Source organism: Drosophila gunungcola (assembly GCF_025200985.1).
Source record: "Drosophila gunungcola strain Sukarami chromosome 3L unlocalized genomic scaffold, Dgunungcola_SK_2 000005F, whole genome shotgun sequence".
NCBI classification, from domain to species: Eukaryota; Metazoa; Arthropoda; class Insecta; order Diptera; family Drosophilidae; genus Drosophila; species Drosophila gunungcola.
The window spans coordinates 5,239,410-5,263,179 of NW_026453180.1; the positions used below are offsets into that span (position 1 = coordinate 5,239,410).

Here is a 23,770-nt window from a genome sequence, read left to right on the forward strand (position 1 = left end):
GAAAATATTTCCAGATAATTTGTTATTTAGTTTATAGCCCTATAGTGAGCATCGTGAAATGTGAATTACTGTGGAATCAAGTGGAATGGGGGAAATCCTTAATCATTTCCTTAATTATTTGGTTGCTCGCCTAAGGCCGCAAAGTGAGTCGGCGGCTCAGCTCACTTAATTAATGAAAGTATTTCTTATGACACCCACCATTTCACTTAACCTGTGCCTGTGACGGCGTCCTCCGAGATTTCTACAATAATTTTTATTAATCAATTTTCTGGAACGAGAAAGCATTCTAAGGGGCTTAACGCCAGACCACCGATTTCCTCCGCACATCTTTATCCGACTGTGTTTTGGTCTTGTGCTTCTTGTGCGGCGTGGGAGGAAGCGTTTCCCTGTCATGCTTAATTAAGTTGGTCACTTGGCTCAGGCGCTGACTTTGAGTGGGTGACGGATGGCACAGAGACAAAGGAAGAGCCAAAGCCAAGACAATCGCACAAGCAGCATAACAGTTGTATTGGGTCTGGCGTCAATAATGACGATAATACCGTTTGTTCATCATAAACCAGTTGACGCAGGCCTAAGTTTGCAGGGAATTTAACCCTTCACAAATTGGTTACGCTTGAAAAAAGTTACTAAAAAAGTTTAAAATTCTTTAATTTGGAAAACAATGAAAAAACATTTTTTATTTAAGGACAGTTTGCTTTTATACAAGCTTAATAAATAGTAATAATATCATAACGCAAAACAAAATATTACAGAAAAATGATCAAAGTAATTGAATAATTATATTTCATCAGCAATATATCGTATTTTAAAAAAATCGTCAAACTTATGGTAAAAGCCATTAAACATATGTAAATATTTTTGCTTTTATATTAGCCTAGAAAGGTAAAGAAAATAGTTAATAAAAAACTGCCCAGCCCGATCAAATTTATATTTAAGAAAACATGTTTTGTTAAATACATGAAATAAATATTTGACCATAAAGGAAAGTTTTTTACTTTAAACTAAGAATTACTCATCCAACATTTATACCTAAGGCCATTACGGGGTTAATCAAGCAAAAGACGGATCTGAGCTGAGGGCTTTCAGGCGCGGAACGAATCGAAACGGAACGGAATACGACGGAATGGTACACGCTATGCAGCAGAAAAACAGAATCGCTGAAAAGCAGTGTGGCGGCGAGGAAGTAAATTTCTGCCACGAACGTGACGGAAATTGAATTTCCGCTTCTTGGCGATGACACTTTTGGCACAGGCGACGCCAACGTAGTTCGTCATCGTTTTTTTGCCCATCGAAAGGGAGTAGGCGGGTGGCGCATGCGCAGAGGTTGAAGTGTGTCTCTATCTTTATATCTTTGTATTTTGAATCTGGGAGCGAATGTGTGTGCAATTCATGTCAGAATGAGCCTGGAAATGAGTTGTAATTAGAGTTACCTACAAACAGTTCCGGTTCTGGGGCCCTGCTAATTGTGGTTGCTATCGTATTGAGCGTAGTCAACGGGTTGGAGTAAACCAAAGGTATTCGATTATTTAGTTATTTAGACATGGAGAACTTAAAGTTATAACTTTTCTTTTGATTTTGATTTGATATTAATATCATCAAACAATTTCAAAATTAATAATATTACTTTTGATATGATTTTAAAGCACATAAGATCAACATTACTTATCTAAAAAAAATCAGATATTGGTAGATTTGCGTTCTAAATCTATTCGCAATTATAGCATCTCACACGTTTTAAGTTCTCATTAAACATTATAATTATAGTAGGATCCTTCTGTTAGTCTGGCTATTTTTTATTGTGTGCTAGTTACGAGACGGTTTTTAACCAGGCCTTATGGATGGATGATTTTCTAATTGCCTTGTTGTGCCCAAGCTCACACCATTCGTTTTCTGTATTTCCCATTTTGTAGATTGGGGTGCCTCCCGCTGATGGGGATGCGGACGGAGAAAATGGAGAATGACTGGAAGGAAAATGGGTTGACGGTCGATTGGTCGTTAGTCGTTGTTGGATGTTGGTCGCGTTGGTGGCTGCAATTTCCTGGCACCTTTTCTCCCCTTCTTTCTCTTGAGTCGAGTCAGCCGTACACTACCGCATGCTAATGTTATAAACTTTGCAATTATTGCATTTACTCTCATTTACCACTGAGTTTGTGTTTGTTGTTGCTGCTGTTCGTTATTGCCGGCGCACACGGGCCACTTAAAATCCGAGGAAAAAACATAAAATCAGGATGGAGCGGGACGGGCGAAGCGGGAGTGCGAAGCACAAGTGGAGGAATAAAAGAAAAATTGCAATGGAGAACATTCACGGCTGGCGCCATCCAGCCCCAGCACCATTCCAAGGCCCATTTTGAAGTCGCATTTGGACCCCAAACTCGAGAACTGCAGCACCACCAGATCTAGAGATGGTAAAGTGTACTGAACAATATAAAAAAAATATAAGCCCCAAATAAACAACGAGTAATGGATTTTAGCTAAGATGTTTTAAGTTATAACAAATAAATATAGGTTGTATTATTTGTAGGTTGTTAATATAAGATAAAGGGGCTAGAAAGTCATTCAAAAACAATTTTAAAACAGCTCACATGGACATGCTCTCACAGAAAAAATGAATTGATCAATAAATTAAAAAAATATTTTATTTGACTTTATGTTTTGTCCAAATTGTATGTTCGAATTGAACATACATTCTAACTGTTAAGTTACAATTCATACCAAAACTTTAAACGTTTGAGTTTAAGCTTTCGAATAAGTAAACCTCTATTTAAGTAGTTCCACCTCCAGAACCTGGCGCTTCCAAAGTTCCGTTAGCTAACCGAATGTGTAACAGTAGAAGGCAGTTTGATGGGTAGCTGGTGGGAGAACATTTCCGCGGAGGTTATTGGCAGGCAGCAGTTCCCTTAAGCTCCCTCTAACCCAAAAAAAAAAAAAAATCGGCCCCTCACCAAATGTTCTCACATGCTTTTCATAACAAACAACAACTTTACCGGAAAACCAAGGAAAGTGAGTGAAAAAGATGGTACGGCTTTGGCCATAAATGCACGCCACAAATAATTTGCAAATTACGGGCGCAGGTAATTGTCGTCGCCATCGCAGCAATATTGCTGTTGTTGCTGCAGCAGGTGAGAAGAAAATAAAATACAAAACCGTCGACGACGTGGCTGCAATTACGCAGGTGGGAGAAGGGGAATCTCATGCGGAGCGGGAAGCTCATGGCGCCAAGTGCCCGGGGACCGACCTTTGTTTGGCTTCAGTTCACTCCCGCCCTCGCATTTTCGACCGGCACCAACCGCCATAATTTGGTCATAAAAAAGTTATTTGTGTAAAATTATGAAAATAAACTCAATTGCAATAATTTGCTATGGGAGAAATGATCAAGGGCTTGCCGGAATGGAGTTCTTTGTAGACCAAGGAAATGCCATAGCTGCGTGTGCGAATCGCAGGAAATTTCTACTTTATGATTTCCCGAGAAAACAAAACAAATTTAGTAAATTGAAGAGAAAAATAAAATCTGAAAATGCCTGTTGTATTTGGAGCTGGCATTTTGTATATGTATATAAGATGTGGTCACTAAAACGCAATAAGGAAATATGTAGTTGAGGTAAGCAAAGCACTCATGGAATTAAATAGAGATTGTGACCAGCAAAAAATTTGAAATAACTGTAACTACAGATTAAGGTTTCTATTAAACAATGATTTTGCAGTTATTATAATTAAGATTTCAAAAGCTTAAACAGGTCATTAACACAATTGTAATAAACTTAAATTAAGGAATATAAAAATAAGGAATTGTGAAATAAATCTTGAATCAAAATAAATCAAACAAAGGACGGCATTTCAGAATCATACACCCTAACTTATGACACAAGCAAACAAAATCAGAACTAAAGTCAAATCGTTCGACAATCAATATTAATTTTACTTTGGATCGACTGCGGCTTTAAATTGAAAAAGAATAACTGCACCTTAAGCCCACGTTAAAGAGCTGAATTTCATTTTCCATGTCCAACTCAGATTTATCCGAGAGCCAACCTCCCACCATTAGCTACTGCTGTCAAGTGCAACGGTAAATTGCCATTCGATATGCAAATGGCAGCCGCATTCACAAAACGCTGCGCTTTTCAATTGCTTTTCTCTGCATTGAAATCAATTTAACTTTCTGCTCAACGCCAATCATTGGCACCCCACACCCAAACACATACACACACACTGGCTATATCAGTTCCGGCTGCATTTGTGAGAGGGAGAAAGACGGACCAAGTGCTGTGGCTGAAAAAACAAACAATCAAACGGATTCAAAACTCTCATTTCAAAATTCATTTGTCATTTTGTGACAGGCGTACCAATATTGAGAAGGGGTGTCCCGCAGGAAGGGCAAAGGAAGGAAGGGTGTTTAAGCTCCTTCATGGCCAAGCCGAAGGCAAATAAGCCGAGCACTTTTTCTAAAATTATTTTTATTAGCATACACTCCTGCCGAAATAGGGCATAACGGGAATTTCAGCTGCTTTATAATTTAGGTTTTATCTTGAGCTTTGCTTTAACGTGACACCACCCTTTATGTTATTTTATCGTGTAAATAACCAAAATTATTAGTTTAATAAACTTTCTTAATCATTTTAAGTCCCGATATTTAAATAGTCATGTAGTGCTTTTGACACTTTCGAAAAGTTTCTATGGCCTCTACACTTTTCAAAATAGTTATTGTTCAATAATTTCTTTGAAATGATATTTGTCTTACTATTTTTAGGGGAGTTTTAGTATTCAAAGAGGGGAAATACATTGTTTGAAGTTTAATAAACCGAAGTTTAAAAAAAAATTTTGAGAAACAGAGGAAACCATTTTTTGATTTAACCAAGACTGAAAGCGGAATCGAAAAAACTGCAGTCCCTTCTATTTTCCGAGTATTTTCCGTTTCGCCCCGCGCCAATTCCGCAATCAGGAAGGAACATGACATAACACAACGGTAATAGGAAAATCATCGATTTTATTTGATTTATTTGCAGGAGCCTTTCCTTCACTTCCCTTTCCGCACAGTTCTTGTTTGCTTTAATCGCTTGCCATACCGATTTTACCGCTTTCCCGCTGCGTGGGTTCAGCCACCCAAAAAAAAACTCGGTTTAAGCCTGGTGCGTGTGGGTGGTGCGGGCAATAAATCTCGGAAATTGTGTCAGAAAATGTTTCTCTGTCACACACACAGCCACACACACTCACATAAATACCAACACAGAGGGGTCAGGGCGGCCATATTGAAATTAGAAGAACTTCCGTTTTGGATTTGCCCGTGTGTATGTTTGTTTGGTTTCTGCGGTTCTTGTGTGGGTATGCGAAACTAAGTGCCGGAAAGATATGCGTAACAAATGCCCAAGGAACTCACGGCGGAGGGAGCCTTTAAGGTCGAGACCTGCGAGGAGGTCCCCTTTTCCATATCTGACTTTCGGGCCTGGCAGCTTATTCCCCTGCATTTTTGTTTACACTTTTGCTCAACCACTCTAATTCAAAGTTATTTCTTCGACCATTTATATTTAGTTTTTATTTGTTTGTTTTGATACGATAATTGGGCCACAAGCAAGTGCAATAAAAGCACAAGGAATTTCTATAAATACGGATTGATGTTTCGTTTGGTGATGATGAATTGTAAAAATTGTTCAATATGGACGGATCTGTGGAAGATAAATAGATGGTCTATTAAAAAGTGAAAGTACACGGTAAATAATATAGTTTCGTTTCCTTTCTAAGATTGACCACATACTATTTATTATACATAAGCTTCATGTAAACAATGTATCACCTTAGGTGAAACTAACCTTTTTATTTATATCAATTTATTTGCTTTAATTTTTTAGGCATATTTATTAGCTCACTACTATCAAAGAATCAATTAGATCTCTTTTTTTTAGTGTAGCATCTAAATAAATATTTAGCCCGCACATATTTGGCACATTCTAAATTTAACCATTTCTTTGTGCATCATCTCTATTTGTGTAAAGTTTGCTATATATAGATTTGTTTACTGATCGGATCTCTAGATTTTAGTGACCTTCAACTGGGACCCCGGCAAGTCATCGATCTTCTGCTCTCAACAGAGTTCAAATAAGACCAGTTCCGCTTCGATTTGAGCCGAGAACTATTTGCGTAGTAAAATCTAAATGCGAAAATTAGCCCAAAGCGAATTTGATAAATGTTGATGGATTTTTGCCGTTTTCGTTGACTTCTGGCACCGGTTACTTGTGCGGAGTGAGTGAGTCGCGTGTGGGCCGAACACAAAACTATTCATTACGAAAGCAATAGGAAAAAATAAACAACTTGAAAACAATCGACAATGGCATAGTTTTACGAGTGTGCGCCGCTTTTTTGTGCAATTCACCAGTCTATTTTTATCGTCATGCAGTTTATTTATAAAAACGGCATTCGGTTCCATTATCTTAAAAATAAAATCACACAAACTGGCAAGCGAACGAGCAGTCAACAATAGCGAAATCAGCAATAATGACTGACAAATAATCATGAAAAATTACCAAGGGGCAGGCAATGCTTAAAAAACAAAAACATTTCAGAAAACCCAAAATAAGACAAATAAAACAATCAAGAGAACACCTTGGAATCGAAAGTTCGCAGAAAATTTTAATGAATCAGCGTGGACCGAACCCGAAATGAAATCATATTTTTAGTGTGCCTTTCAAGATTGCCAAAGCAAATTTGAATAAGAAACAATAATAATTACCCAACAGCGCCGCGGCTGATTGCTAATCTCAGAATGTCGCATCTGTCAGATACAATTTACGTGCCGCTGCAGCAAAGGTATTAGTGCCTTCCGCCTCGTATCTTGTATCTGTACCTTGCATCTGCTACCCAGCTACTCTGCTACTCGTCACTCTGGTGATTTACAATCCCCCGAAAAGTACGAAAAGAGTGTATAAATATTTAACACTCTGTCTGACTGTCGCTCAGCCTGTTTGTCTTTCAAGGTTCAGCAAATCTGTAAATAAATCAAAAGCTGTTGGACTTACATGAAGCAAAATGTGATGGATGCTCCGGCGAGGTATGAAAAATTGCATTGGGGGCGAATCTGAAAGTGAATAAGGAATCGGTGCTGTAAGTTTACTGAGTTTATCGGAAGGATAAAATACAAAAGTGCTGCAAATATGTTGTATGATAAAACATTTCATATAATTCTCAACCACGACATTCGGATTGGCTAGCACAGTTTTAAAACATACCTCAAAAAAACTCCAATTGATTTAATTTGATTTAATTTGTTTTTTCATTTAACACTTCTTTAGCAACTCTTACCAATAATAATTATTTGTGTGCTTAATTTTTCCATCACCTCAGCCGATTTAAGTATATTGCTCTTTATTTAAAACGAACCATTTTATAAGAATTAATTCTGTTTCTTTATAGATCTGACGCTATGGATTTATCTGCTATTAGCTTAACGGACTAGTTTATCTTATCGGCCATATCAATGCCATGAATCACTCACACCCTGTAAACAGAACCCCCACCAACCTTTGCTCACCCTTTTTTACTCGCAATTGATTACGACGCGTACTTCAGTTCCAGCTAAGCGCAAATATTAGCACTGAGCCATCAACCCCTGGCCCCTTTTGTGCACGCCCATGCAAACGAAGAACCCTTCCCCCTTCGTTACGACTTAGAAATTCCTGTATTTGGGTGCGTGAGTAATGTGACGACATTAATTTTTACACTCATTACAACTCCATTAGAAGGGTCCGAGGAGGTGGACGGCTGGGCCGGCGGTGGTTGTATGTGGTTGGGTGGGTCACCTCTCCCCTAGAGTTGTGCAAATAGAGAAACAAAAAACGATACACGAAATACCATGGACGATATCCAAATGCACGCGCCAGAACGTTTTGACCCACCTCCATATCTCACACCTCCAAACCAAAAACAAAAAAACAAAAAACAGGAAAAAAACCTCCCACTTTTGGTGCGCCTTGAACTGGTCATGAAAATGTCAACAGAAATTGTACTTTTGTGTACAAATCGAGGTCATTACAAAAGCGTTACCGGGGTAAATGAAAAATAAAATTACCCAAAGCAAGAAAAAGGGTGCGAAGAGAAGAAAAATGTCACATCAAAGCGCATAAAATATGCAATGGGGAGATTTTCTTAAAACGGTCTTACACAGCCAGAATAAATGAGGGTCAAGAATTTGCATATATTAGAAGGAAGCCAAGAAGGAGAAAAATTGCTTTCACAAAGTTAAATCTGTTTTTCATAATTGCTTTGGTTTTTACATGTATATTTATATTTAACAAAAAGGATGTATATACAAGGTATTCAGATGTTACAACGTATTCAGATGTTTTAAGATAGATCATCTCTACTGCCATTGCTTACAACTATATAGTTTTCCCTCTGTGTATGCCGCCCTTAGACCTTATCAACTTAAAATACTAACAACATTATTGCCGAAATGTGTTTTGTTTTTATATTTGATGGCCATCCCCGCCCTGAAACGTGAATCCTTTTAAGGAGACCGGCCAGACAGACACGCAGGACTCGGGGCCAATGGGAAAATCTATCGGTCAATGCACAGCCGACGACGAAGACATATTGGGCCCCTTATCCGCCTGAATTAGAGCGCAGCAATGCCACTTTGCCCGTCTGCTGCTGTCATTTAGAATTCAGCTCAGCGACAGCCCCAAATTTCCACATTCCAACAAATTCTTGCGCCTTTCTTTTCAAATGCAGTCACGTAGTTTTCGAATTTTCAACAACGCCCGAAAATTTCACTCTCTCTCATTTTGGGCGAGGAAAACAAGAAGAATGCCTGCTGCGCTTATCGTTAGACAAAGCGACGGCATCAATTTGTTTCTGTAAATTAGTATTCCGCTGCAATTTGCCACGGAAACACCAATAACACAAACAACGAAAATACTTCAAACATCGATTCCGGCCGACGTCAATGATGATGATGATGATGATGATGATGATGACGATGATGGTGGTGGTGGTGATGATGTCGGATGAGGCGCTAACTTTATGCGGGATCTCTGTTCAGCTCGGATATCCGTCCTCACGCATAATTCGTGGGGTGACGCCTCGTTGGCCATCGAATCTCATTTTAGCATTGGACAATAATCGCATTAATAATGCGTTTTTCGCCGGCCCATGTGGTGGTCTCCATTCCATTCGAGCTCAACCGATTCGAATGTCAGGACCCTCATATATCACACACTCACTCACTCACTCACTCACCATTTCGCTCACTTTCCTATTGAAATTAACAGTTAATTTAACTAATAATTGTTTAAATAGACCTTTATCATGATGGATTTCGTTGTGGCGTCTGTTGGCTGTTCTGGTGTCATGGCCTGTCAACACTTTGGCCCGAAATTCTGCTGGTCAGACCGTGTTCACGTCCATGTCCCCATAAGAGTCGGAGTGAATTTGTGGTTGTCTGGTGAAATGCCGTCCAAGTTAAAGTTCGTTTTGGGTAAAAGTGGTTTGCAAGTGCTTAAAATATTTATGGACTCAACATGAGTTTTTCCCATGCATATCTTTTGGTTTCTTTGTTGGGAGTGTGATTTAGGAAAGTTAAGAAGGCTTGGCAAGGCTGTTTACAATTATATGTGACAGTTTGAAAGGCTAAGTGGTATTTATTTGAGTGGCCGTGATTATGGGATATTTGTTTAAATGTTAAGAGACCAACTCTTCCTGTTGCTTTTTAATTACTACTAATAAAAATTATTAAGAATAGAAGTTACATTTACAATCAGAGCAGATACAAAAGTTGTCAAAAGTCGCCTCCGATTTTAAAGAAGTTCTAAAAAGAAAGCACATATATTGAAAACAGTTTTTGTGTAGAAGTGGCAGCAAAGAAGATGCTAGCTGCTTTAATAATTTAACATACTTCTCTAATAGCTCTAATGGCTCAATGAGCTTTATGGTTTTTTCTATAACGACATAACACAACTAATTCCCCAATCCAATCCGCATTTGCCTCGTTCAAACCCAAGCCATATAATGCCATTTGGTCTAATAACGCCCTTGACTATCCATATGCTGCATTTACTCCCACAGAAATATCGAGAAAAAAAGCTCTCAACGCTCAAATGGCCTAATCTGGCGGTGTCTCCCCATCCAATCTTCTATTTCTCGACCAGGGAAATCTCAAGGAGCTGGTAAGTTCAAAGCAAAGCTGAGGCCAATCACTGACCCTACCTACACAGAAATCTGTTCGCTCCTCCGAATACTTGGATACTTGACACGAGCACAGCAAAAATTAAAATAAAATCGACTCATGGCGCCCACATGGAAAGGCCCAGAGACATGCACAGATGTCTCCTAAAAAGATGGGAGGCGGGCGAATTATCAGCTGATTTAGTGTCGGGTCAGTTGGCAGTAAAATTCCACACTTTTCTTTACAATTTCACACACACCGAGTGTGGAGAAAGGAGAAAGGAGGAGGAATGTGACATCAATTGACACGAAAGTTCAGCGTAAATATTTGCCCAGATAAAAAGCAAACACTCTCGGTGGCGTAGAGGTAGGGGGCGGGACAAAGAGACACCCATAAATTCCAGCGGTCATTCTCATTCACCGAGAACTCGTGAGTGAGTGTGTGTGACCATTTAATGACAAAGAATGGAAAATAACGATTTGTGAATGTGCGACAAACAAATGGAGACATCGCGGCCGGACTCCAATTGCCAATTCCGAACTGGATGTGGATGCAATGCAACAGCAGATTCAGATACATTTCGGTGAGGAGTGGGTATAGAATGACGTGGTCAGGAGGTGCTGGTTCGTCAGACCAATTCATTATACTACTCTTTATGTTTATTGCAATGCTTATAAATAGGGTGCACATGGTATGAATCATGTTCACATATTAAGTTGCGAGTATCATTTGCCCTCGGGTCACTATTTATGTATTTATATTAAGTTCTCTTTTAACATTCCTTATTGATAGCAAATATATCAACTGAACTTGCGAATAAATGAAAATTAAAGTACATTTTGCATTTGCGTGGAAGAGTCCTCTTTTCGCACTTCATTGATATATCAATTATAGTATTCCCCATTCTGATACTTTTAACTTATCCATCAATTCGATTAGTCATCCGTTTGATTTGCCTGTCGTCTTTGTACTGTGAAAATTGCATTCGGGTTGACGCTGTTTGCAAATGTTCTTTTTGCTCCCTTCCGCAATTTATCAGCAGCTGTCTGCTATTTTCACCACAATGATGCGATTGGAACGGAGGCGGTAATTCCATGGCGTCATTATTATTATATTGTTCCGAAACCAAGGTCCGAGGAAAACCGTCAAAGGGCTAGGGAAATAACTTCACAACCGCCGCCTGGCACGTGAATTGGAATTGACGACGTTGCCGCACATGGCTCATAATAAATACGAAAAAATAGCAGATTGCCAGGCCTTAAAATACGACGAGCTCGGGTTTCTGATAAAAATGTATTCGTCACAGATCGATATGAGTATCAACAAAGTTTCGCTAGAAAATCCATGTTAAATATAAAAAAAGAAGTATCACCAGATTCGGGTAGTATTAATATAAATTAAGGAATCAGTTTTATCGAAATTTTGTACTTTTCCTCATTTTTAATACTAAAAATGTTAATTTTGGTTTTTCATTTTATTTATTTTAACAGTTATTAATGATTTTCTTTGCCATATTTATTAGTCAAAGTAAATTATATTTGGATTTTCTCATTAGAATAAAATTGCTGTTAAGCATATGTCATACGTATTAATCAAGGGTAATTTTTGAATATGTGTATTTGGCATCTCGACCTTATAAAATGTGATCGTAGAGTCATGCAAATGAATTCAAACTGCCTAAGCTATTTAACTCTTATCTGACTATTACTCATAGAACCAACCAGCAGAAAGAAGTTTTCGATAAGTAATTATTAGATATGTAAATACGCAAATTGAGCGGGAAGAGGGTGGACAGGGAAGCCTATCGTTCCACCCCCAAAACACGAGCAGACATTGAGTAATAACATTTTAATAGCCATTGAGATTAATTGCCTCAGGCCAAGGAGGCGTGCGGCGCACTGAATCATGCGATCTACTAGAGAAACTATGTCCGGCGACATGGACAGATAGCAAACTATGCAGATTGTTAAGTCAAATTTTAATTGACCACACGAGCGGGTCATAAAAGTGCGGAATTTCTATGAATAAAAGCCAAACAAACGAGCAGCCGAATACACAAATTTGCCCGCCATGAAAAGCGAAAGGCGATTGCATGATAAGCTTGCCTTCCCAGCTGAGTGGGCAACTTCGAGTCGGTACTACCCTACTTACCCTGTGCCCCTCTATTCCAATTGCTGGTCACGCCCATAAACACGATACTTCCTTCTAGAGATGGGCCATATAAAAGTCGAGGGGTGCTAAGGACTTAAAGTCGCTATATGAAACACGATAGTTGAAGCTGGTAAGGGATAACAGTGGTGGCCTCCGCTTAATTAACTGAACATTTTTTTATTTTAAGAAGTCTACAAGTTCAGACGGTAATAAGTGACCCCCATCCATTCACGAATTGTACTACCTATTAAAATCTGATTTTGGATTGGTCTACTTTAAACAGATTGTCAATTTATTTAATTTTAAATTACAAGTTTGTGTTTTTTATGGATTACCTATATTGTTGAACTTTTTAAAAAATATTAAAAATGTTATAGCTAGATATTCAAGTGTTGCTAAACGAGCGAAAAAGCTCTATTGTAGAATCAAACCGCGATGCATTACCCTTTACTTTCATCGCTTCACTTTTTTGAACTTAATTTGTAGGTATAAAGTTTGTTGCGTATATAGTTTAATTTCATTAAGATGATCCCAGAAACGAAACCACATTTCGAACCCACGATATATTGACTTCCTCCATTCCCCGAAAAACTTTTTCGTGTGTGAAGTACTCAGTGCGGTTCCATTCACGTTCCGTTCAGACAGTTCAGTTCAGTTAAGTTCAGTTCCCATCGCAGCTCATCCCGCTGAGCGACGACTCCATTTAGAGAACTGCAGTCGACGAATTAATTATCTTCAATTCATTCATTAAGCAACTGTGGGTCGAAGGGAGCGGAAGGTTCGATAATGAATGCACACACCCTCAGCCCGTAGTCTGTATCTCGCGCGCTGGCAGTTGTATCTCATAGTAGGTATAGAGCCACTTGTATCACATAGTACGCCCGACTCGCGTATCTCGCAAATGAATGAAAAACAACCGCCAGAGAAGTGTGGTGGGCTGGAAATGGAAGTGGGTGGGAAGGTGGCTTAGGTTGTGGGCTTCGAAACTGGAACGGGGCTCTTTACCGCATCTGTCGTCGGTGCGCCGGCTCGAGATGTCTGGAAAGGCGGGATCGGGCTGGGAGCGGTCGCGTAATAAATTATTCGCGTGACCAAATAATTTGCGTTTGGGGAATTTGAAAATGTCAGAGCGAGCTAGGTCACAGCTTGGATATAGCTGGGGTTATTCGGGGTTAGGGTTTTCTCTTATCACTGCCATATCAGACGTCGAGCCAAAGCAAAATTATTGGTTCCATAATTTATAAATACTTTTATACGTCTTGTTTACGTTCCTGTTCCATTCACTGGCCTTTTATCGCCGAAACTTGAACTTTGGCTTCGATACTTGTGTGTGTACGGACTCGCTGGCCGAAAGTTCGCACGGAATCCGACTCAACTGGGAAATTATGGTTTTATGATATCACTAATTGCACAGCACAAAAGATATTCAGCTGTGCGTTGCTTTGTTTTTAGCTGTAGATTTATGGGAATTTTGTTTTGTTTCCGGCTTTTGCTATTGCAGGGGGTGTGGTGATATGTGATAAGTGTAAACTACTTTTCAAGAGCAAGGTCATAGCGATAAGGAAGTGGGGATTTCGAGGTCGAATTTACACGGAAAATCTAAAATTTAGATCAAAAGTAAACAGATGAATATTTAACTGAAGAAAAAAAAATGTTAAGCCCTATTAATTTATAATAAAGTCTATAAGACTCATATCGTTTAATTCCTGAAAAGGTTGTCAATAATATAAGAAATCCCGTGATTAATCATTCATATTTAAAGTACAAGGGGCTCAAAAACGTATTACGCTCCCTTTTAGCAAACTTTCTCTTGGCTCAGAACACATTTTGCACCAAAAATCGGCCTTACTTTCCTTATTGTGGGAGATATCCCACACTCGAAAAGCAAGAACTTCTAACAAGTTGATAAGTTTAATAATTTCCCGACTCTTACCCCTTTGAAAACAATTAAACCACCGAAAAGAAAAGGAAATGGCCAGGCCATTGCAACTTCCAAATGGGCCACAACTTTGCGGTTCGCAAGACAAGCAAACAAGCCAAAGTAAATTTACAAATATTAAGTATACGTTGAGTTTAAAAAAAGGTTAAAGGTATATGAACCAGGACTGGGCGCTGAGATATGAGCTGTATAACTTTCTGCAAATTGACTTTTAGCACGCATGGACGCGGTTCTATATAAAAAAAAAAGAAAAACAGCATGTGGCATGTGTGAAAACGCAGGCGGTACGCCTGTCATTAAATTTCGCGCCATGAGCAGCAAAGGAAATGCCTGCAACTGCAACAGCAGCGGCAACAAAAGCACCAGTAACTACTGAACTAAGTCTGTCGTGTGTCTACTCCACCCACAGTAACCACCGCAGTCGAGGAAGGTGCGGCTACCACACATCACATTTTATTATTACAAAATAAGCATTTACCCGACGCATATGACAGTTAATAAAACCAGCAACAGCAGCAGCAGCAGAATGCAAAAATTCCCACAACATCCGGTTGAGAGCAGACCAACAGCAACATCAACAACAACGGCGACAGCAGCAACACAACAAAAATAAATAAAGTTAAAACGGAACAAACAAAACCCAGACCGAGAAACGACACACATTTGTGGCACAGTGGTTTAATGGAATGGGAATTGTGCTTAAAAGCACTGCAAAACCTCAAGTCAAGAATATTAAAACAAATGCTTCAACTTATTATGCATTTTGATGCATTTTATGCGTCAAAAAAAAGTAATTTTTAAGCTTATGGAAATAGCAATCAATAACAGTTCGGACAACTTAAAAAAAAAAAAATAAAAATATATTTTTATGAAACATAAAAAACAAACTAAATTGATTTAAAAAAATGTTTTTATTTTTTTAATTAAAAAAATAGGTCTAATATTAAAAGCACTGCAAGTGCAGATGATATGAAATCATTTTCTACAGTATATTAAAAAGCGAATTTTAAGGAGTATATAAGTGTATTAGTTTTACTTTTGTTTATTGGTTAGTAAGAATTATGATAAATTAAGAAAGAAGTTGTATTATGAATAACAATTTTTGCAAAGCTCATTTCGACTGCAGTTTAACATCTTAGATCAAGAAATTCTCACAATAGAAATTCATTTTCATTTATTTCGAAATAGTCCTTCCTAGATCCCCCTTAAGAAATACTTGAGGTTTGTAAAAAATAAAATTTAAATATTTTATAGTAAATTATAAAGTGTTTGTAACATACTGAAACTGGATAGACTCTTGTGCACCTAAGTTTAATGGAGTTCGTAAGGTTTAACAGTTTTTTTTATTTTTCTGTCAGAACGAGCTGTGATTAAATTTTAAATATAACCTTTTTATATGCCCTACTAGATCCACGATTACAAACCGCGTCGGTAGGCGCGAGAAGCGTCCGCGTGAGTGGCGGATGTGCATATGGAGGGATCGAGTCATCGGCATGGGCGAGGCGAGTTGGAGGCACTGTGTCACAGTGGCTGCCACCGACGCAGCTCGGATGCGATGCGCTGCTGCAGCGGAGTGAGTCAGCTGCCATGGAATGTGAGTGGCATACAAAATGTCGCATGCGGATGCGGACCGGTTCAACGGGCGAAAGAAAAATGCAGCCCAGAAAAATAAAACGCTCAAAATGCAAAGGCAGTGAAAGAGCAAATTGATATGGCCGGGGATTTTTTAAATTTTTTTTTTTTTTTGCTGTTGCATTACCAGTGGTGCCAATGCAAACAAGTTGCCGCCGGATAAAAAGGCGGAACAGGGGGTGCGGAGTCGGAGATGTGTTGTTGGTGGGTGTCGCCCATTCACCGCTCCTCCATTCATATCCCCACATAGCCGGCTTTTCCGCCGCATTCTGCCTTGCGCCGGTTTTGGGCAACAGATGCCGGCAGCAACAAGTTTCAGCATGGCAGCAATCAGCGACCGAAGTTGCTGCAGTTGTGTGCCTACAATCCACACATCAGCAGCGAAGTCGAGAAATGCAATCGCACTTCACTTATGCTAAGCTGTTACCTGGCAAACAAATTTGCCTCACACCAAACAAGCAAATTCTTTAAAGACCCTAATCGATTGCGTTGCTTAAGAAAAATCCACTTCTGATCTAGTATTGAAAAATCCTATATTAGTTAATTTCGAAACATTAATTTCGTTATAATAACTTATCTTTCATTATTAATTCACTTTTACAATAAGTTTTATCCCAATGTTTTATTTTCTTTTTTTTTTTTGACCTCTAGGTGCCTAACGTTTTCACTACCAACGAGAAAGGTCACAAAAACAAGCCAAATTTCATTATTTTTTTTTGCAGTGTAAACTATAATTAAAGTGATTTTTGAAAGCTTTAACATTTTATCACAAATTTGTGAGTTTAAACACGAGCCCTGAGTGAGCATCTTTTTTTGCCATTTAATTTCTTGAACCTGTTGAAACCAACCTACATTCCTCAGATTTCTATCGTCGCCTCCACGTGTCGGTAAGTGACCAGCATCGAACCCATTTGAGTCGCACACAAAAAAATTGGTTAAAAATCCATTTACACCATCATTAATCTTCTCCAGCCCTGACGATGCGATGCGATACGATACTATGCTGCTGCTGGTGGGCAAGAACTTAACTCTTAATGATCTGTCGTCCGTCCTCCATTGGTCAGGCAATTAAAGGGTCCAAAAGTTCAACCGATGGAGGGGCATCCGTTGAGGGAAATTGAAAAGTTTATCCAAAAAAATAAAACACTCAGCAGCAATCTTAATCATAGGATTCAGTTATTAAAATAAAATGTTTAGGCAATTATATCAAAGCAAATAAATAAATTTAAATTTTTATTTTTTTTTAGATTTTAATATAATTTAATAATTTTTTTTATACCCATTCAATAGATTCGACACCCAAGACCTTTCTAGCTTTTATTTTATTTTCAATATTTCTAATAATATTCTATATAAGCCTCTCATAATTTGCCATGGTCATATGACATTCAATAATCCCTGGACCTCATTACGCGACACTTCCCCAAAACAATCCCCCTCCGTTTCAGATTACTGATCAAGTCTACTAATTACAGATCTGAGAGAATCCGCCATAAAGCGCCCAGTTCCGGACTTCCACACGGTATACGTACTGTATGTGTGTTTGCTTTTTGTGAATGGGCCACTCTGATCTGATAGTAATGATGGTGCTGCTGATGACAATGATGAATGGAGGAGCGGAGATGGAAAATGGATCCGAGAGCGGGACAGACACACACAGACACTTATTCACAAATCGGAGAGAGCGGGATGGCATATAGCCGGCGAGCAAACAAAAACCGAAAAATATTAATTAGCATTTGGCGGGGAAATAAAATGAGGTCGCTACCGCAGTCAGCGCCGTCTAATCGCCCGCTCACGAATCGCCAAGCGGATGCCACAAATTTGGGCATGTGTCGCAGTCGCAGTTGCCGTCGCAGTCGCAGTCAGCGTTCACTGCTTCCTTTTGCGATTTTATGAATGAAAGCTTTTTTGGGTTAAACGTAGTAAACGTTGGCGTAGCCGAGCACTCGCAGCGTCGCCATATATGGGCAAAGTGCAGAGTGTCGCTGTGTAAGTAGTGCCTCGAGTGGATCGGATCGGATTGGAGCGGATCAAGTGTACTCGGTGGCAGTTCTGTAAATGGCTAACTACGATCTCACTACCGATTGCCGATTCCCAACTGACGTTGAGTCATGTGGCGGCATGTGGGCTGATCGAATAGAGCAGCTAAAACTAAGACGGTACTAGCTTAACCAAAGAAATATTTCTTATTTTTTATGGCGGTAAAATTAATTTGTAAGAATTATGTTATTTTTTAGTTGTACTTGTAAAAGAAATATATATATATAATGTATATATTATTAAAATTTAATTAAAAATTCAATATAATTAAGTGGGGGTAATTCCTTAACTCAACATTGCTTTCCTCTAGCTCACAATGCTAAAACTGTGTGTTAAACAACATGATCGTCACATATAAACTTATTAAAACAAACGAATAAAAAAAGAAAACCAGCAAAAAACGTCCCAAAAAATTAAAATTCACTTACTTCAATGAACATGAGAATAACTTCTGTTCAATGACCTCCTTCCCCAAGAGCAACCTTCATCGAGTATGGACATGAATCGAGAAACACCCTCTGAACTCCTCCAGTGATACAATTTCAGTTACGATTGCCATTCGATTGTTATGTTACGAATATTGGCTGTTTGTGTCAATGGCTTTAGTGTGTCATTGCCATGCGAATTGGAATGAGATTATTTGCTTGCTTGTTTGTGTGATTTCATTCAATTGTGGCCGTGTGTGTCATGTCAGAATGCATTCACAAATTCAACATTCAACATTTGCAGCCCCATCCCTCCAAAGAGCACACACAAATTGTCGGCAATTACGGCGAAACGGAATCGAAATACATCCGTCCGTCCAATCGCTCATTGTCGTTGTTGCTGCTGCCACCGATGATTGTCCATCTGGCAGTCGAATCAATTGACAATTTGCCCTTTGTTTTCACCGGGCCACGAAAATCGCATTCAATTTGCAGGGACTACACATATTATTGCATATATTTCGTTTGTGACAGACCGTTAGCTTTTTAGTGTGGTCATTTAAAGCGCAGTTCAAATCCACGTTTCGCTTTGACAGTTGTTGATAATTATCGTCATCATCATCAGCCATATCGAAAACATCGTCCGAGTCATCGCCATTATCGTCATCATCATCATAACCCTGGCAAATTGACTGCACAATTGAGTCCAATGATTGAAATGTGGCCCAAAAACATCTGTGGGCGCACACAGCCATAGGTTTTTTACAAGAATGACTAACCATTATAGTTTCAATTACCAACGCGTGTCGATAATTTCAATCGTTTTTATGTCTGTTTTGTTGTTTGAGGGCTTCTCCGGTTTCAGTTTCTTTTTTGCCACTCGTAAAATTGTTGTAAATTGCGATTGTTAACTTTAAAATCACATTTGAATTAATCCCGAGGTGAAAAAATGAAATTCGATTAAAATGTATAAATAGCCGTGGCCATTTTTTTTAGGGCAAGTAAACAACGATAAATTAAATTTAATTCAATGACAATTTAATGCCAAAAAAAAAACATATAATATTATTTACTGGCTTAATTTGGTTTGGAGTAATTCTATTTATAAAAAAAAAACGGCAGTATTTATTAAAGCATGCCAACTTATTTTTAAATTTATACAAAAGATTATAGCAAAAGATTATAGCCATAAGATAATGGACTTTAAAATAGTTTAATTCAGTTTGGCTTTTAGAAGACAATAATTATAACAAACCAATAACTTGAAATAGAAGTTAAGATATCACTTCTAATCACATCTAATCTTTTCACTATTTTAAAACCAGCAATGTTATGTTACATTATACGTCCATAGAGTACATCTATTGCGATACATCAAGCATTTCCGTTTTCCCGACTTTATAGCCTTGGCAAAGGCCTAATAAATATTTGCACACCTATACGTATACGCAATATGCCAAGACTTTCTGTTTAGCTTTTGTGTTCGACATTGTTGCCGGAAGAGAAACTGTTTTCCGAACTTGCTTTCTCGCTCAAAGACCTTTAAATGGCGTAATGCAAAAACTGCCAGCACTTGTCATTTTGCAACAAAATATTTTTGGCTTACGCAAAAATCCGCAGAATTAAAAATCAATAAATAAACAGAATGAGGTGCGGTTTCCTTGTGTGGGGAGGCCTGGCCTGGTGGCACGTATTTTCGCAACAGTTGCAATTCTCAAAAGCGATAAACAAATTAAGCAAAAGAAAATCAAGAAGGGAAAATGCTCAAAAGAGAAAAGAGTAATATAATAAAAATCAGATTTGATTTGATCGAATAAAAACGTACCCTGTTAAAAGTTTTGTTTGGTATCTGAATAATTGACAAGAACTGATTGTTTATGTTACAAAGAAGAAAACCCTATAAATATATTTTGAAACAACCAAGGATTATAAAGCCGATTCCCGGGACCGAGCTCACGTCCGTTAATTTTAATAAAAATTTTTTTTTTATTTGTTGCTTTGTTTAAAATTTGTTTGACAATCTAATGATTGCTGAAATATTAAGCATTACCCACATTAATATGATAAAAGCCTTTTTCTTTTGTAGACCCACCACGCCATTAGTACCCCTTATAATAACTCACGTAAAGAAACCAACGATAAAGAGTCTGGGGAAAGAAAGGTAATGTTTATGAAAAGTGGGAACGGTGAAGTATGAAGCGAGTACGAGTACGGGAATGTGTTTGGATGGGCAGACGACAGAGGAAATTGTCACTTTGTTGCTAAAAGAACACGTGCCGCTGATTAGTTAAGTGAGAAGGCCACACGAGCATGGGCGACTGGGAGATAGAGGGGCCACTGGTCGGGTTCTTCTGCTCGTGATATGTGCTGGCCCACTCCCCCACCCACACATCAACACACCCCCTCCACCCTTCCTTTTATGGCGAACGCATCATAAAAATTATTTAACGCTATCGCACATTTGTCATGCCGCGTTGGCTCTTTTGCGTGCCTTCGCCTTTTATTATTATTTGTTGTTGTCGCCTTTATTTTTGTTTTTTCTTTTTCCTGCGCTTTTGTTTTTACGATTATTAAATTTTCTCAAAAAAATAAATGAAAAGAAAATGCCAAGAAATATTCTGCACTGACGTAATAACATGACAGTGAGATATGAGTGAGGCGGGCGAAGGGGAAGCGAGTTCTTTGATTATATTTACGTGATTTTTCTTGTGGGGAATGGTGATTTGATTAGGCTGAAAACCAAATACCCAGACATTCGAAGTGAGCAGTGTGTGCTCGTCGTCTAAGAGATTTATTTGGACAAAAGAACTGGCAAAATAATAGAACAATAAAAAGCAATACATTAAGTTCAAAAATATAAACAGATAAAACGCTTGCTAAAAAAAACAAAACTTCGCTAAAACCAAGCCACATTATTAACCCTATCAACACAAATGGGAATTACCCTGTGCAGAAAGAGAGTTCCAGTAACTCTGACGAAATTACCAACGTAATCATAATGTGAACCCGTGATTAATGTTCGTATGACTTGATTAAATCAAAATTTTTGGCCACTTCATGTGCCACATATATGCGAATGTAAACAATTACTTTGCCAAGATTAACTGAAAAAGTTTATTTTGGTAAAAGTTTTTTGGAAGTCACCATTTCATTTTGGCAGCTGATAAAATGCCAAAATTATCAGAGTTCTTTTAAAGAATAATTCCCAAAGCACTGACGTCATGGTATGATAGGAAAGACCAAAAGTCAAACTGACAAAATTAAACAAAATTTAAGTCAATTTTAAAGTGATTTCCTTTCACACAGGAGTCCAAACACTTTCGGTTGATTTGGTTTGTCAATATTTGCAAGGGGTCAATGGTATTTTTTACGATGGCACGTGTCTGACCGGACAGAAACAAAAGAAAAAACCAAAACAAACAAAATTAAACAATAAATAAATGACAAAATGGAAGAGTGGCAAAGACAACAACGAGTGTTTCTCGTCACAAAAAACAAATGGCAAACTATTAACGCGTTTGTTTACATGCCACAACAGCCACAACAATATTTAAATGATTGTCATAAATTTGTTCTGAACAGCAGGCAAAAATATAAGAGATGACAAGAGGGTGAAGGCGTACTAAGCACTCGCCATAAATTGGCAAAGATCGGTGGCAATAAACTCACTTTAAATTTTGACTTTCAGTCGCATTTAAAAGTACACAGAAGTTACGTAGACGAAATTTGCGCATACAACTCTCAGTTTCAGACTGAGGTCAAAAATTTACCGGATAATGAATTTTGCATTGAGTTGGGGATATTTTTGGGGTCACGTATTAATTTTAGCTCCAGAAAACTTGTATCTAATTACAATTTGGGATCTTAAAACGTAACTATAAAACAAAATTAATTTCTTTAAGCAATTGAGATCACTGAACAAACATATTTTCTCAAATAAAATAAAATTGTGACCAACTCTAGTGAAATTTATGATGATTGCTTAATAAAATTTGCGAAAACCACGCCAAATTGACAAAGTCGTAGATGGGATAATCATCACCGTTTTCCCTGCACACAATTCCAGTCAGACAAATGTAGACAAGTCAGCAAATAAATCAAACAACCTGCACACGCGCTACAGAAATCAGAAAAAAAAGAAACACCGCTGATGGGTAAGCAGAATACGATACCATGTATGCCCGAAAGGGGGCGACGGCCTCCGCACTAGACATTGTATTGTAGTGTATTGTGTTGTATTGTAGCATTGGAATTCGCGTAAGCAACAGATCGCAAGACAAGGACGGGCGCACAAAATCCAGGGAAAGAGCCGCCAGGCGAAAGACGAGTAGGCGAAAGTGAGCACCGAGCGAACGAGCTGTGTGCAGTCTAAAATTGGAGCGAAATGCGATTTTCCATCGCCCCCTCGAATTCTCCGGCATAAATCAGCAGCCGAGGAGGATGCCTCCATCGAGTCTCGAACGGATCAGCTCAGGTTGCCCATGGCCGACCAAAGTCATCCATTCGCATGATGTCTTTCATATGGCAGTAAACTTTTGCGCGTGCGGTCGAGTAAAAGTGGAGCAGCACGTGGAACGCAGCATGAAGGGTAAAATCAACACTGGGAGAAAAATATCCCCAAGGTAGAAAAGAATTTCTTAAAATTATCATATTATTATTCCAACAGCGGAAAAGGAGTATTGGTATATGAAAACAATTGTATTGTTTTTATTAATTTGATAATATACTTTGCTTTTCAGTTTTTGAATAAAATAGCAAAATTTGATCAATCTTTAATGAAATTTTTTCTCAACTGGTTAGTAGAATTTTTTTTAACAACATAGAAAATTGCAACATACCTACACAAACATTTTATATAAACTTTTAAACGTCGATCTTCTTCTATTATTATTTAGACCTTTAAAATAGCTTCTTTAATAAGCCTTTTTTTTGTAAAATCTTTCACCATATAGTTTTTAAGTTTTGAAGGCATATTTAACAAGCACAGAATATTATTCATGTATTTGTAATCACATTTCTTGTAGTGTACTGTTTTCGAGTTGCTATTCCAAAGTGGGCGTGCATTCTGTGGCGTGTGCATCTATTTGTTTGCCCACGAGTGTTTATGTCTGTCCGTCCGTTTGTGTTTACAGCGGACATCAAAACAGATGGCCAGACATTGGTGCCGCAGACGGGGCAGTGAAGAAGGGTGAATGGGCGGGACGGACATTGGGTGGTGCATTTACAAGTGGTTATTCAGTTTGGGCGTCGGCGTTTGGCGCTTTCTATTGATCAGCGAGCGTCATGCGAAACACGATATGGGAACACACAGACGGCTTGTGAGGACGGGTAAATAGGGAGTCTGTGCGTTCGTCCAACGTGACGTATGAGTGATTCTTGGCGTATGAGTGATTTCGTTTAGCGATTGCGTACTTCATAAAACATATAAATAAA

At 38.4% G+C, this 23,770-nt stretch overlaps 1 protein-coding gene across 11 annotated transcripts in view; it reads right to left on the minus strand.

The window, feature by feature from the left end:
• Window positions 1–23,770, minus strand: part of LOC128259048 (uncharacterized) — a 367,779-nt gene that overhangs the window by 331,343 nt on the left and 12,666 nt on the right. For 9 of the 11 annotated variants that reach the window (XM_052991170.1, XM_052991172.1, XM_052991168.1 and 6 more), the window contains exon 2: window positions 7,005–7,063. The exons of 1 other annotated variant lie outside the window; for it this stretch is intronic. Coding sequence is in view for 5 of the 10 variants with exons in the window: in XM_052991177.1 (XP_052847137.1) it covers window positions 7,005–7,063 (59 nt within the window). In the remaining 5 variants the exon portion in view is untranslated. Of the gene's footprint in view, window positions 1–6,718; window positions 6,871–7,004; window positions 7,064–23,770 lie in introns of those variants that run through there. One more of the 11 variants, XM_052991171.1, reaches the window with a different exon arrangement.